At 50.0% G+C, this 12,826-nt stretch overlaps 2 protein-coding genes across 14 annotated transcripts in view; both read left to right on the top strand.

Moving 5' to 3' along the window:
• The window catches only part of CAMTA1 (calmodulin binding transcription activator 1), a 156,043-nt gene extending 149,483 nt beyond the window's left edge, over nucleotides 1-6,560 (top strand). For all 13 annotated transcript variants that reach the window (XM_065855143.2, XM_071798329.1, XM_071798330.1 and 10 more), the window contains one exon: nucleotides 3,220-6,560. In XM_065855143.2, coding sequence (XP_065711215.1) covers nucleotides 3,220-3,283 — 64 coding nt within the window. In that variant the 3' untranslated portion in view covers nucleotides 3,284-6,560. The remainder of the gene's footprint in view (nucleotides 1-3,219) is intronic.
• A 1,768-nt stretch (nucleotides 6,561-8,328) lies between these two features.
• On the top strand, nucleotides 8,329-12,790 carry VAMP3 (vesicle associated membrane protein 3). Its single transcript, XM_065855009.2, has 5 exons — nucleotides 8,329-8,433; nucleotides 9,762-9,843; nucleotides 10,523-10,681; nucleotides 11,377-11,428; nucleotides 12,202-12,790. Coding segments are annotated over exons 1-5 (315 nt in total). The 5' UTR covers nucleotides 8,329-8,431; the 3' UTR covers nucleotides 12,222-12,790.
• The last annotated feature ends 36 nt before the right edge of the window (nucleotides 12,791-12,826 follow it).

Genomic DNA, 12,826 nt, shown 5'->3' with positions numbered 1-12,826 from the left:
CCCTTCTGTAAATTCCAGTAGTCTTCTTTTCCGTAGAGCAGCTTAATGCTCGTAGCTGCAAATGGCACATATTTAGAGGGTTTATTACACTGAGCTTTAACGAAGAGGAAATCCCAGCCCCACGCTCATGTTGAGACTTTATATTGTTGTAACAAAATCAAATCAAAGTACCACTGAGTCAGGTACTTACTTGAAAAGAAGTGTTAAATGGGGACTAAAAGGCTGCAGTACAGACTATCCAATAAGGAATTAATTGACTGAGGACAGTTAGTTCTAGGTTCTCTTGATGAAGCAATTCGGAGGCTTGTTTAAGAACAGTTATTTTAAATTACCGAATCAATGGATTACCTTGGTCTGATACCTGGCTTGGCGCGTGCGCTGGCTCTGGCGCTTCACTTTGGGCCCGGTGGGGGAAGCAGCCGAGCGTTCGCAGCAGCTCCGCGGTCTGGCCAGGGCCGCACTCGGTCATCGGTGGCAGTCGCAGGGACCTCAGGTCGCTTGTTGGTGGCAGTTGGAGGGACTTCGGGTCCGCTCTGGCCCCGCGGGTCCCCGCCGAGCAGGAGAGCTCCGCTGGCCTCGGGTGCCGCTCTCCTGCCCCGGAGGCGCTGCGGGCGCAGGTCACCGCTGCCGGGGCTGGGAGTGCAGACGTGCGCTCCCGTTTGTAGTGTAGCGCGTGCATACGTACGTATGCTGAACGCAGGGTAGCTTAATGGAAACAAAAGTGGTGGCTTAATACATTTGGATGGTCATCGTCTCAAAGCTTACGTTTTTAAACGCTGTGGAATGCAGGGTTTGTTTTAAGCCATTACATACTAAACAGCATCTTTCAATAACATACCCATGACAAATTTCAAAGTCGGTAACTTTGCTGTAGGGAAATCCTGTACTAGTATGTGCTTGTGTTTTTAAGCAGTAATTATCATTGCACTTGCAACATTCTTATAAGCCTGAAAATCTGTCAACCGCTGTAAAGTACACTTGGCCAAGGAAAGTGTTCCATACTTCTGAACAGGATCTGTACTAGTGCAAATGTTGGGTGCTGCAGTAATTAACTCCCATTGGCATGTGTGTTGCAGTTGAACAGATAAACAGGTCTGCACCAGTACAGATATTGCATGCTGTAGGTTGAATTTGCAGCAGAGCATGTCTTGCATTCCTCCAGCAAAAGTGCTTTGTTAGTGTAGTCCTTGCATGTCAAAGTGCTCAACTAAGGTATAGCATGTCTCGGTGAAAGAGCCACCAGCTTATCTAACGTGCATGTTCTCAGCAAAAGATTTATAATAACAGGTTAATTTTATGTTACAGTACTGAAGTGCAACAGAAAACACTTGGAAGTTGCACTGCAAATCATGCATTAGTAGATGGTATCTTGAACCCTAGGTTGCCTGGTGCACAGAGGCACGCTGCGTTTCTCTAGCGCAGCAGCGATCTTGGCGCTCACCTTCTGCTTCTGAGCAGTGCAGTGATAGAACCTTCAGTAGTGATTTCAAGGCAGTGGCTGCTTTTCTGCTGCAAGAAAAAGGAGGAAAACTAAATCTACTGCAGACAGACAGTTTGACATTTGTGAGCATTTTCAGTTCACTGCACCAGTCCTCCCGTGTTGCCTGTGTGAGAAGATGAACTGGACTGAGCCAGCAGGTAGCACCATGGCCTGTCAGCCCCGCTCCCCCAGTGACAGCAGGGTCAGTGGGGCACCAGTTTGCGCAGAGCCAAAGCTTCCCGGTGTAAAATGTCTCTAGGTTCTTGTGGGCCTTTCGGCGCCGCACAGCGCTGCCCAGATGGGGCCTGGCGGTGTTGCTCTGCTCCCCCAGCCGCAGCCTGGGGACCTGGGAGCAGGACGCTGAGCCCCCTGTGCTCAACTTCATCTCGGTGGAGGGTGGTGCATCCCCGGGCTCCCAAACCAGCACGTGTGCTGTTTGGACTATCAGAGCCCTCTGTCTTGCCAGCCGTGATATCCTCAGGCAGTCAGGTGGAATTCTGGTAATTAGCAAAGGTCTGATCTGCATGTTGGTTAGTGTGAGTTATTCCTTGACTCCTGTTTCCCCCCGTTTCACAAAAGAAACCAAGCCTTTGAGTCAGCTAAAACAGTTAAAAGCAGCCAGCTCCCTTTGACTGCGATTCTGAGTAACAGTACATGCAGAAAAATGACGAAATAATAAACTGGAAGTGTGTTAGTGGAGGTCAGTTCGTAGCCTTCGTCGTGTCCTGCAATTAGAGGGCTGGTGCGAGAGCCGAAAGAGGACACGTGAGGGGGAGCCTGCACCCAGAAGCTGGTCTTAAGCTCTCCCATTATCTTTTACTATCTCTGTTTACTTGGGCTTTGTTAAAGTCATTGGCTCTTATCGTAGTTGGATTCTGTTACGCAGACTTGCAGCTCACACAGTTCTTTGTACCATACCTTCCTTCCTTGTCCTCCCAAGTTTTTGCTACGTGCATTGGGCACCTGCCTGCTTTGCCGACTCAGCTGGGTTTAGGCTGCGTTCCGCTCCTCGCGGCAGCAGAGGGGGGAGGCGGGTGGCGCGGGGCTGGTGCTGAAGGGAGCAGAGCCGGCGGGTTTGGGGCGGCGGGGACGTCCCTGGGACCAGGTTGGGCTCCTGTGCCCGGAGCCGTGCCCGAGCACAGGGTCGCTGCTGCTTTGGCACCGATGCAGAATTCTGCTTCATTTGATGGGATTGAAACGATTCCCTTCTCTTCATCCTTTTAATTTCATTTGTAGTTATTTCAGCTTTCAGCGGTGATGTAGCTCTTATGCTGACAGGTGCTAGGGGAGGTAAGGTATCACATGCATTTTCAGGAGTTGAGAACTGCAGGCCGCATCTAGAGAAAGCGACTCTTCCATTAGGTTCCTCCTCCTTGGCACACAGTGTCCTGCACTGCTGGCCAGGAAAAAACATGAAGCTTCTACCCACAACACGCTAGAAAATACAGAAACCCCCCATCGACGAGGTGGGCCAGTGGCACGGGTCCAGCGGGGTTACCGAGCCAGGCGAAGCAGCGGCTGGGAAGACGCCAGCCTTTCCAGATGGGTTTAGTCCGGGGTTTCTAGAGCCTGTCCTTGTGCTTCCGGCTGCTGACGGTGCGAGGAACGTGCGCCCTCGGGTCGTTTCTCCGGAGGTCGGGTCTTTGCACGGGAGGTTAGATTGAGAAACCACTTTGCTGCTTCTGTTTTGAACGAGGTTTGCAATAGAAGTGTTATATAGCTCCTCTTTGTTTTTTCAGAGTGAAAGAATTGAAAAAGGCCAAGGAACTTGAAGATACGCAGCAGCATCCCGTAGCAATGTGACATTGCTTTTCAGACTGTTTTCATTTTCTGTTTTTAGCAGAGACATGCAACAACAACAAAAATACTCGCTGCAGTTCTGGGACCACCAGCTGCAGGATTTTAACAGTAATGTTTTGGTCATTGCATTTGCACTTTCATGGAGAACTTTTAATTTGTTCAGCAAGACATCTTGGAACTCAATCTTCTGTTGTTGGATCGTGGGGAAAACAAAAGACACCAGGAGGAAATTGTGAGTTGCTTCATTCTCCAAGAAGGAAGAAGCGATTAATTATCCTTTTAATATAGGGCTGTATTAAACAACATGTGGAACTGTACAAATACCATACCAAAAATCTTGTTAAGAGAAGGTGGGAATGCACAAGCAACACAAGAATGCCGTTCCTGCACCTGTCAGTCACCTCCGAGACCGAAGCTTTGGGAGTGGCGGTGGGGGCTGAGCCCAGCCCGTCCTTGTCGGGTCCATGCATCCTCGTTCCTTCGCACCTCTGTCCTCGTGGTTTAGTTCGATCTCTACAGCACACTTAATGCAACTTTTTAACTCTGCAGGTTTTTAATACATCCCGGGGGAACTTACAGGAGGGTTGGCGTACGAGATAAACGGGTAACGCGTGAGGAGCCGAGAGCGCAGCTTCAGCGAGTTTCACTGAGTTTTTTTGGTGTTTTAACTAGAACCTGCGAACATATCAGTTGTCACGTACGTTCTCTCATATTCAGCACTTTATTTTCTAGCCTTACTTTCATGTACTATGGTTTTAATTTAAGTTGGTAAAATAATTTGTGAGACGTAGCTTTTTATCTGGAGTCCTTGTCAGACCTCCTGTTGTTTTGCAGTCACACGCATATGTTGCCTGGACATTTTATAACCACCTAAAGATCAGAGTGGTGCTGCATTCTGGCCAGTAAATTTCTTATTTTGGCTACTTCATCGAAATCTGGGCAGTTTCTGTATATATAGAAGGTAGAAATGGAAAATGAGAAATATTTGAAAGGGAATATATTGATTAATTACTAAATATTTTATTCACAAAGGGTCAATAACTTGGCAAGATAAAATTATTATTTGTATAGTTTTGTCTGAATGAACGAGAAGAGTGTGGATGTATTGTTTGTACATATTGTATATATTAAAACAAAGAGATATGTGCATGAACTCAAGAAAAAGAAATGAACAAAGCAAAGCATTAGTGGCTATGGTCTGTAAAATGAAACAAAAACTTTATTTCACTATAAGAAACTTTATTTTAAATGTTCTTTAGAAGAACATTTTTGCTAAAGCATGACTAAATGGCAAAAAAGAGCTACTGTATTTAGACTTAGGAAAAGGCAGAGCAACATTACTTTAAGAAAAAAAGAAAAAAAAAAAGGATATGTTTACATTTGAGTTCGGTACCAGGAGTGCGGTCGCTGGTTTAATTTATTTGGTCCTTCCTCGGTTTTTTACCCGTCTTTTTCCTTTTTTTTGCCAATGGTGCCAATAACGTGAATGCTGATAAATAGCGCTTAAGAAAATTGAGTTACTTTTGCAAAGCAGATAATCATAAGAGTACAAAAACCGTATCTAGCTTAACACCATACACTCACTCCAATAAAGAACACTTAGAATGAACATAAAACAAGGAAAAAAAAAGAAATAGTATGAAAGTAGAAAATATGTTTCACATTTTCATATCTCCTGCTGGAAGTCAGAAAATGTAATAAAAATTGCACAAAAAATAATTTAAAAAAGAGTAAAACTTTAAAAAAAAAGATGCAAACTGATCTCGTAGGGGTGTCATGGTATATTGCTATTTCCACATAGTGAGGAGCCAAAGAAATGAGGGTTTTTAAATTGAACTCCGAATTCGCAGCTGTCACGCGCTCCCCGGGCGGGGGCGGGGCCGGGCCGGGGGGCGGGGCCGGGCCGGGGGGGTGGGTGGGGTTGTTGTGCTCGGCCCCGCCCGCCAGCCGCGGCCTTGGGGCGCGGGGCTCCCTGTGGAGCCTCGGGGCGCTCATACGGGAGAAGCTTTTAAACCGGTGTCTTTAAAGAAGAGCGAAACAAAGATTGTGGCAAAAAAAACCCTGGGGTCAGTGCTCTTGGTGCCTTTTCTATAATTGTACCTGTTTTTAATTACTTCTTTTCACTGCCAGCATTGAATTACAGTAGATGTGCTATAGCTCATGATCAGAATTCTCTTGTACATTTCTGAACTGCTGCTTTATGATCTGATCCAATTTGAAAACACGAAAAAGGAAAACAAAAGGTAAACCCGAGCGGCCCGGCGCTGCCGCTGTGCCCGTGGGCAGCGCCGCAGCCTCGTGCGCTGCATGGAATTGGGACCTTGACCCTGAAATCTTCTTCTCATTCAAAACAGAACAGGAGACACCGAGGAGTCTCCTTTGGAGTGAATTGGAAACGCTCTGTGCTAATCCCCGAAGAACTGTGGCATTCCGAAAGCGAGATGTTGCTCCCATTAACCAATACATGACAATATAGAATTGACCTTTTCCTAACAAGAGTAGTGACCTCAGTGGAAATGTTTTACCCCCTGTCTTTGCAGAAAACGATTCCATAACATACAGAGCTATTTCAGATTACTCTTCCAGATCCATGGGCCTGGTGGTGTATCCCACTAACGTAGATCCCGCTTCAGCCAGCCGTTCCGGCGCGTACTTGCTGTTCAGCATGCGAGCGATTCCATGGTGCCGCGGAGCTCCTTGCATGCTGGAGGCCAAGTACCGCTCTCGAGTGCTTTGTTGTGTCGGGCCGTGACCCTTCCGTGTGTCCCCGGGGGGCGGGACAGACCCCCTCGGTGAGGTGATCCCGCTCACCCTCCTCTTGGTTGTGGAACTTACGTCTTCATGGGAGACACCTAAGTGCAGCTTTCCGGGAATGTCCGAATTCCCAAGTGCCAGAAGCCAGATCTTCTGTCTTCTGATAATGGAATTGCTCCTTTGCGAAACACATTCGACAGCAGTAATACTGTGTGAAAGAAATACAGAATATAACATGAACCCCCTCTCTGGTTGCACGCTTACGGCAGTTCCACACAATAGCTGGTGCCCATGGGGGGTCCCCGAGACTTGCATGTAAAACTAGTATAGATGTCTTCTCTTTTGTAAGTTTTATTTTTGTAACCGTGCATGTAAAGCATCACTGAATCAATGGATCTGTTGAAGAACTCAGCTGCTGGAACCATGCAAAATGTTTTGAATTGCCCTTAAAATATGGAAAATGTTTTCTGAATGCTTTATATTCTTTCTGCTGTAAATTAAAAACAAAGAAAATTTCCCCATATAATGTGTGCGCCTTTTGTTAAACACGTCTCTTCCTCCCTCTCTGCTCTGCCCTGTGAGACCACCCCTGGAATATTGTGTCCAGTTGTGGCCCCTCAGCTCCAGAAGGACAGGGAACTGCTGCAGAGAGTCCAGCGCAGCCACCAAGATGCTGGAGGGAGTGGAGCATCTCCCGTGTGAGGAAAGGCTGAGGGAGCTGGGGCTCTGGAGCTGGAGAAGAGGACACTGAGGGGGGACTCATTCATGTTTACAGATATATAAAGGGGGAGTGTCAGGAGGATGGAGCCAGGCTCTTCTGGGTGACAACCAGTGACAGGACAAGGGGCAATGGGTGCAAACTGGAACACAGGAGGTTCCACTGAAAGAGGAGAAGAAACTTGTTGGGGGTGAGGGTGTCAGAGCCTGGCCCAGGCTGCCCAGGGAGGTTGTGGAGTCTCCTTCTCTGCAGACATTCAAACCCGCCTGGACACCTTCCTGTGGAACCTCAGCTGGGTGTTCCTGCTCCATGGGGGGATTGCACTGGGTGAGCTTTCCAGGGCCCTTCAACCCCTGACATCCTGGGATTCTGTGATCCTCACTTCAGAGAGTGATGTCACTCTTTAGTCACTGTAGGTAACCATGAAAAGAACACGTTTGTTCTGCTAAACGACTCGCTTGTCGGCAGCATCAGGTTTCTTAGGGACTGTAATCCAAGCAGTCTGTCTGCCAGCAGGGCTGCAGCCCCCGAGCGTGCTGGGCTTCACCGAAGGCAGCAGCAGTCCCCGGGTCTGCTGCGGCGTTCCAGGAAGAAACCTTGGTTGGGTGCGTAAATCGCGTTTGAGACGAGGGAACCCTTCCTTTCTCGGGCAGCGAACTTGCGGCTCTCCTGATGCACACGGCTGCCCAGCGCTGCTCCCGGCACAGGCGGCGGCACAGGCAGCGGCACAGCACCCTGCGGCCCAGCGCCCTGCGGCCCAGCGCCCTGCGGCCCGGCGCCCTGCGGCACAGCGCCCTGCGGCCCGGCGCTCTGCGGCCCGGCGCCCTGCGGCCCGGCGCCCTGCGGCCCTGCTTGGTGCTGCCGCCTGGCCACACCGGCGGGCCCCACACCAGCAGCTGCAGGACGGAGCTTGTGCGCACACCAGCCACCCTCTCTGCTTCTCTGAGGCCCTCTAGTAACCAAGGTTTTGACAAGATGGCTAAAACTGCGCAAAAGAGTTATAAACCCATGTGTCCTTAATGATACAAGTTCTGCCAAGCTGCAGCGAGTAGCCTGGCTTGCTGGAAATGAGTTTTCAAGGCGACAGGCTGCACTTTATCAACTTTGGAAACACCCGATGTCACAGAATAAAAGGACATAATCCTACATATTTGTAAATGTTTCAGCAGCGGTTAGATGGCCCCAATGCTGACCAGATTCTGACTGCTTCAAGCAGTTAAGTGACAACTTCTCTGAGATCAAGTTATTTTCAGTTCCTCTTCAGCAGACAGAGCAGGGTGTCGGGGCTTTTACTGAGAAACCGCACACACGTAGCAACAGAATGTGAAACCCTGCGTTGTGCACAAAGCAGAGCTGAACCTTTGTAGAACTCGAGGGGCTGACGTAGGAACCTGAGGGGTCACAATAACTCAGCGTTACCGCAGCCCAGGCTTAGGAGCCATTGCACTGAACAGCGGGTGGCGCGCGAGGGCGGTGCCGCGCGCACGCTGTCCCCGCCCTGCTCAGGGGGCGTGGCCTTCGGGGGCGCGGCTTCCCGCATGCACCGCCCCGTCGAAGGCGTGGTCACCGCCCCAGCCCCGCCCCGAGTTATCGTCATATCCTGGCCGCCGCGGTGGGTCCTAGCACTTCCTGTTGGAGCCGCCCGGGCGCTGTGGCCGTGTGGGAGCGGCGCCGCCAGGATGTGAGTGCGGCGCGACGGCCCCGCCGGGACAGCCGGGGACGGCCCCCGCGGGGGCCCGGGGAGCGGCGGCGGGCCTGGCCGAGGCGGCCGCGCCCAGGCGGGAGGCGGAAGCAGGGACGGGCCTGCTGCGCCCGGTGGTGTCACTGGGAGGTCCCGGGAGTGGCGGTGCTGGGGTCGGGAGGCCCGGCCGAGGCGTCCCCCGGGCCGGCTGCCGGGCGGTTGGCCGCTGCCGGGGCGGGCGGGCCTCTTGGGTGGCTTTGCGGCAGCCCGGGCCGGGTTCTGCCCGCCCTGGGCGGCTCTGAGAGCGCTGCCCGCGGCGCCGGAGCCCGGAGAGCGCTCGCTGTGCCTCTCGACTGCTGTGTTTGGAAGCTTCGCTTGCAGGAAGAGGCTTCATTTCGCAGACTCCTTGGTCTGGAGCCAGCAGCAGAGCACCGCGAGGGGGTGCCTGCGGTGCCCATCCGGGGAAGCGGTGATGCTGCTGCACGGGGGCGCTCTGGGTCCTGTCGCAGCCTCCTGGCTTTGCTCTTTGTGCCCACAGGCATCTGTTCTCGCTAAGTCTAAATTAGAAGTCAATGTGTAGGTACAACTAATCTCAGATTCAGCTATTTGAGTGTCCTGCACTAGACAGTACATGCTTCTGATGCAGCAGAGATGAAGACACGGAAGAGCGACTAGCGTGCAGCTAGTTCCAGCTCCAGCTTGGTAAAGCGGTGAAAAGAGTGTGAAGTTTGTACAGAGGCCCTTGCCATCCATCACAAAGGTGCAGGGTGCTGCAGCTGGTAAAGAGAATTGACTGCCTGAGGTTATGAATTGAAAGCTAACCAGCAATAAATTGTTCTATATGCTAAATGCCTTTTCCCTCCTGTGCTTCCTTTTGCTCCACGTTGACTGTTTCAAAAGAACAGAGAAGGAGGAAACCGCTACATTTCTGTATTTAATTTTTTGTAAGCTACTGTAGCTTGATGCTTAGTATTTGTGTTCATACTGGAAAGAAAGAACACCCCTGAGCCCAGACGCCTGACTGCTTGAGCACTTTGAACCATTGTAGGAGTTGTCATACGCCTTACTGAAAACTAGTATTAGCAAGCTACTGCTGTCTCTTTACCACATCAAGCAATTGGTTGACGACACTGCATGACTTACATCTGTTGTCAGCTGCTAAAACATCACTTCTCCAGTAGGAAACAGCCCCATGTTTACTCCAAGGATACAAGTTCCCTGTGTTCAGGGATGTCAGATACCTAGAGTACATGAGTTATCTGCACTTAAAATCAAAACCACAATCTATCAAAAGCTAAACAGAATAATGATGACTTTGTTCACTGTAGGTCAGCCAATATCCCTGGAAGTTCAAATGTGGCTGCCGGCAGTAATCGTCGTCTTCAGCAGACTCAACACCAAGTAGATGAGGTAAAAGTCTAGTCTGATAGCAGTGCAATCATTTTCCTGTGGGAAACCTATATAACTAGAAGTAGTACTTTGGCCAAAGGAGTTTCCCCTTCATTATCTGAAGAGGAAGCCTAGGATCATTCACCTTGTGTTGTTATATGTGTCATCTTAACTCTTGCAAAGGTTTAAAAAAAAAAAAATAATTAGCTGAAGTGGGGAAATGGAGAGAAACTACTGGTGTCCAAACATTAGCTGCAACCTCGGTGCTTGAGGATTTGGTGTAAGTGAAAACCTTTGTTCTTACTGAGAACAAGCTTTTCTCTTGTCCGCAGCAGCGGAGGCTGTCTGCTGGACACTACCCATTTCAGGGGAGTCCGAAAGCCAGGCTGGCTACTGACAGTATTTTTTTGACACATGGTTAACTATGACGTTTCTGTGCCTCAACTCCTCCTGAAGCGAGTGAGGAATTGTTTCCCAGGTTTAAGGGAAGGCCAGCACAATGGGCACAACTGACATTTTAAAGGAGATACAGGGGGCTTCCAGCTGCAGGTGCATTTCACTGTTTTCTTTAAGCTGGTGATACTAAAAGGCAATATATCTCTTTGCAGAAGCAGGAAGTAAGAGTACCTTGTGTTACTATCTGTTGCCTGCAGTTAAATTCAACAACCAATAACTTACTGTAAGCATTACACTGGTGCAGGTTGTTGACATCATGCGAGTGAATGTGGACAAGGTCCTGGAGCGAGACCAGAAGCTGTCAGAACTGGATGACCGTGCTGATGCACTGCAAGCAGGAGCTTCCCAGTTTGAGACCAGTGCTGCCAAGCTGAAAAGAAAGTATTGGTGGAAGAACTGTAAGGTAACTGTGGCTTGTATACTTACACTATGCAGTGTTGCAGTTGACACTGTTAGAGTTGGCATCTCAAAAGGCAAAAGTGACTTTAGCCAACGTTAAGTTACAGCATCACTTTTTAAAACATGGTGTAGTGGTTCAGTGAAGTAACCAAAAATCTGGATTACCAGCCATGCTGTTTGATGTAAGACCTTGTCTAAGATGATGATGGCCAGAGGGAAACACCTCAGGAATCTGAGGCTTTGGGGAACAGGAAGAAAAGGGCTGCAAATGCACAGGCTGGGTTAACATGCAGGAAGTATTGGAAAGCAGGAGAAGCTTGCTCAGACTCCTGCACTCGTAGCTGTTCACAAAGTTCAGAATCTTCTTTGGTGAGCAGCACAGACAGGGAAGGATGTGGTACAGGGTGAGAGTAGAAATGGTGCTTGCGAGTGTTTTACTTCTGCTTGTATAGTGACCTGAGCCAGGCTTTGCAGGGAGGCACAACGGAAAAGGAGCTGTTGGTGTGCTCTGCCTGTGCGCACAGCCCGACATCTGAGCGGGAACGGTGAATCAAACCTGCTTACCCAGGAGTCTTACTGGCTGTGTTAGATCTGGCACACAGCACAACGGTGCCTTGCAGGGGCTGCTTTCCTGTACCATAAGAGCCAGTTAATGTTGATGCATGTTTTGTAGTAAGTGTTGTGTGGCTTTCTTCACAGATGTGGGCAATATTGATAGCTGTTGTTCTCATTATCATCATCATCATTATTGGTAAGTGTCACCAAAATGAGGATTTGTCATAGAGCTGGAATAGATGGTGTTAATTCACTGACTGGTACAGTTTAAATAAAGCCAGGATACTCAAAGTATATACAACATTGATGTGAAGCAGCAGTAACTGGCTTCACAGCTGCTGCCTGCAGTGAGTAGTGAGCTGTGCCCAGCTGTGGGAGCTCTAACAGCTGAATCTCAAACCCCTGCAGAGCCAAACGGGTGACAGTGGAAACAGCAAGGGCTGGCAAACCAGAAACAAGCTTGGGTTTTTACAGCTGCATGTTGCAGGAGTATGAGGAGAAATACCATATGTATGCCTGCCTTGTCTGAGAACTGTTTTTCATCTGCTGTAGCATCTTGCTAGATGAATCCTGTTCAATGTGGCAGCTCCTGGGGCACTGCTGTAGTAGGTTGGCTTTTTTCAAGTGGAGACTTTGCTGCTGGGTGAAATTATGTCAAGCCAGGAACATATAGTTCAGCCTTTGGTTTGAATTCTCAGGTAATCCCCAAGTTTCTCAATCAAGGACGAAGTTTGTGCTGTAGTACAGTAACAAACACTGCAGTGACTGTTGGCAACAGATACATGCTCCTGCGTGAGAAATAGCAGTGCACAAGCAAAAAGAAAAACTAAAACTAGGAAAACCAGCATGGGAAACTCTTCAGTTCCTCTGTACCTGTCTGTAGTATCTCACCATCTTAAAATGCAGAGTTGTTATGGTAACAGGCTGAAGGAGATTGTCCTTTGTGCAATCTTTTTCTTCTTTTTATAGTCTTGAGCGTGTCTTCGTGAGCTCCAGGGAGAAACTCTGATCAACCGAAGGTGCCAATCTTCAGCCTCTCCACTTCAGACCTGCTGCATTTTCAGCCTATTTCCTGCTGTTCATTGCTAAATTTTTGATTACTGACACGTTAACTAACTTTACCTGGTTGCCTTAAGACACTCCGTCACAAGTTACTGACCAGCACAGCCTGCCACTTGCACAGTGCCTGGATAAATGCGGCACGGAGCTGGGGAGGGGGATTTGCCTCCAGAGCTCCCGTGGTGGGGGCAGTAGCTGGCTCTGTAGTCAGTTCAGGGATTTGCCCTCCGTCTGTCTCCTCGCCCGCCCCCTCGGTGCCATCGCCGTGTCCGTGCCCTGCCGTGCCCAACACGGAAGCTGCCGCTTCTCACGCCGCGGAGCCCTGCGGCGCGGGGGGCGCTGCTGTTCCCGCGGGGGGGGGCGGGCCCCGCCTCCCCCTGGCGGGGCTGCACGTGGCAGCGGGGCAGGCGCGCGCAAGGGGGCCGCGTGCGGTGGCGCGTGATGGGCGGGGCGGGGCCCCCGCGGCCGCACGCCCCGCCCCGCTGCCCGACTTACATCCAATAAAGCGCCTCTGATTCTGACTCCGCCTCCTCCT

The sequence above is a fragment of the Patagioenas fasciata genome, chromosome 23, assembly GCF_037038585.1.
Source record: "Patagioenas fasciata isolate bPatFas1 chromosome 23, bPatFas1.hap1, whole genome shotgun sequence".
NCBI classification, from domain to species: domain Eukaryota; kingdom Metazoa; phylum Chordata; class Aves; order Columbiformes; family Columbidae; genus Patagioenas; species Patagioenas fasciata.
The sequence above is the reverse complement of the archived record's forward strand: the minus strand, read 5'-3'. Positions and strand labels throughout refer to the sequence as shown.

Excerpts from the sequence above, each read along its gene's own strand:
- VAMP3 (XM_065855009.2), top strand. Across the intron at positions 9,844-10,522 it reads CTCAACACCAAGTAGATGAG|GTTGTTGACATCATGCGAGT; the intron begins GTAAAAGTCTAG and ends ACACTGGTGCAG. Across the intron at positions 11,429-12,201 it reads TATCATCATCATCATTATTG|TCTTGAGCGTGTCTTCGTGA; the intron begins GTAAGTGTCACC and ends TTCTTTTTATAG.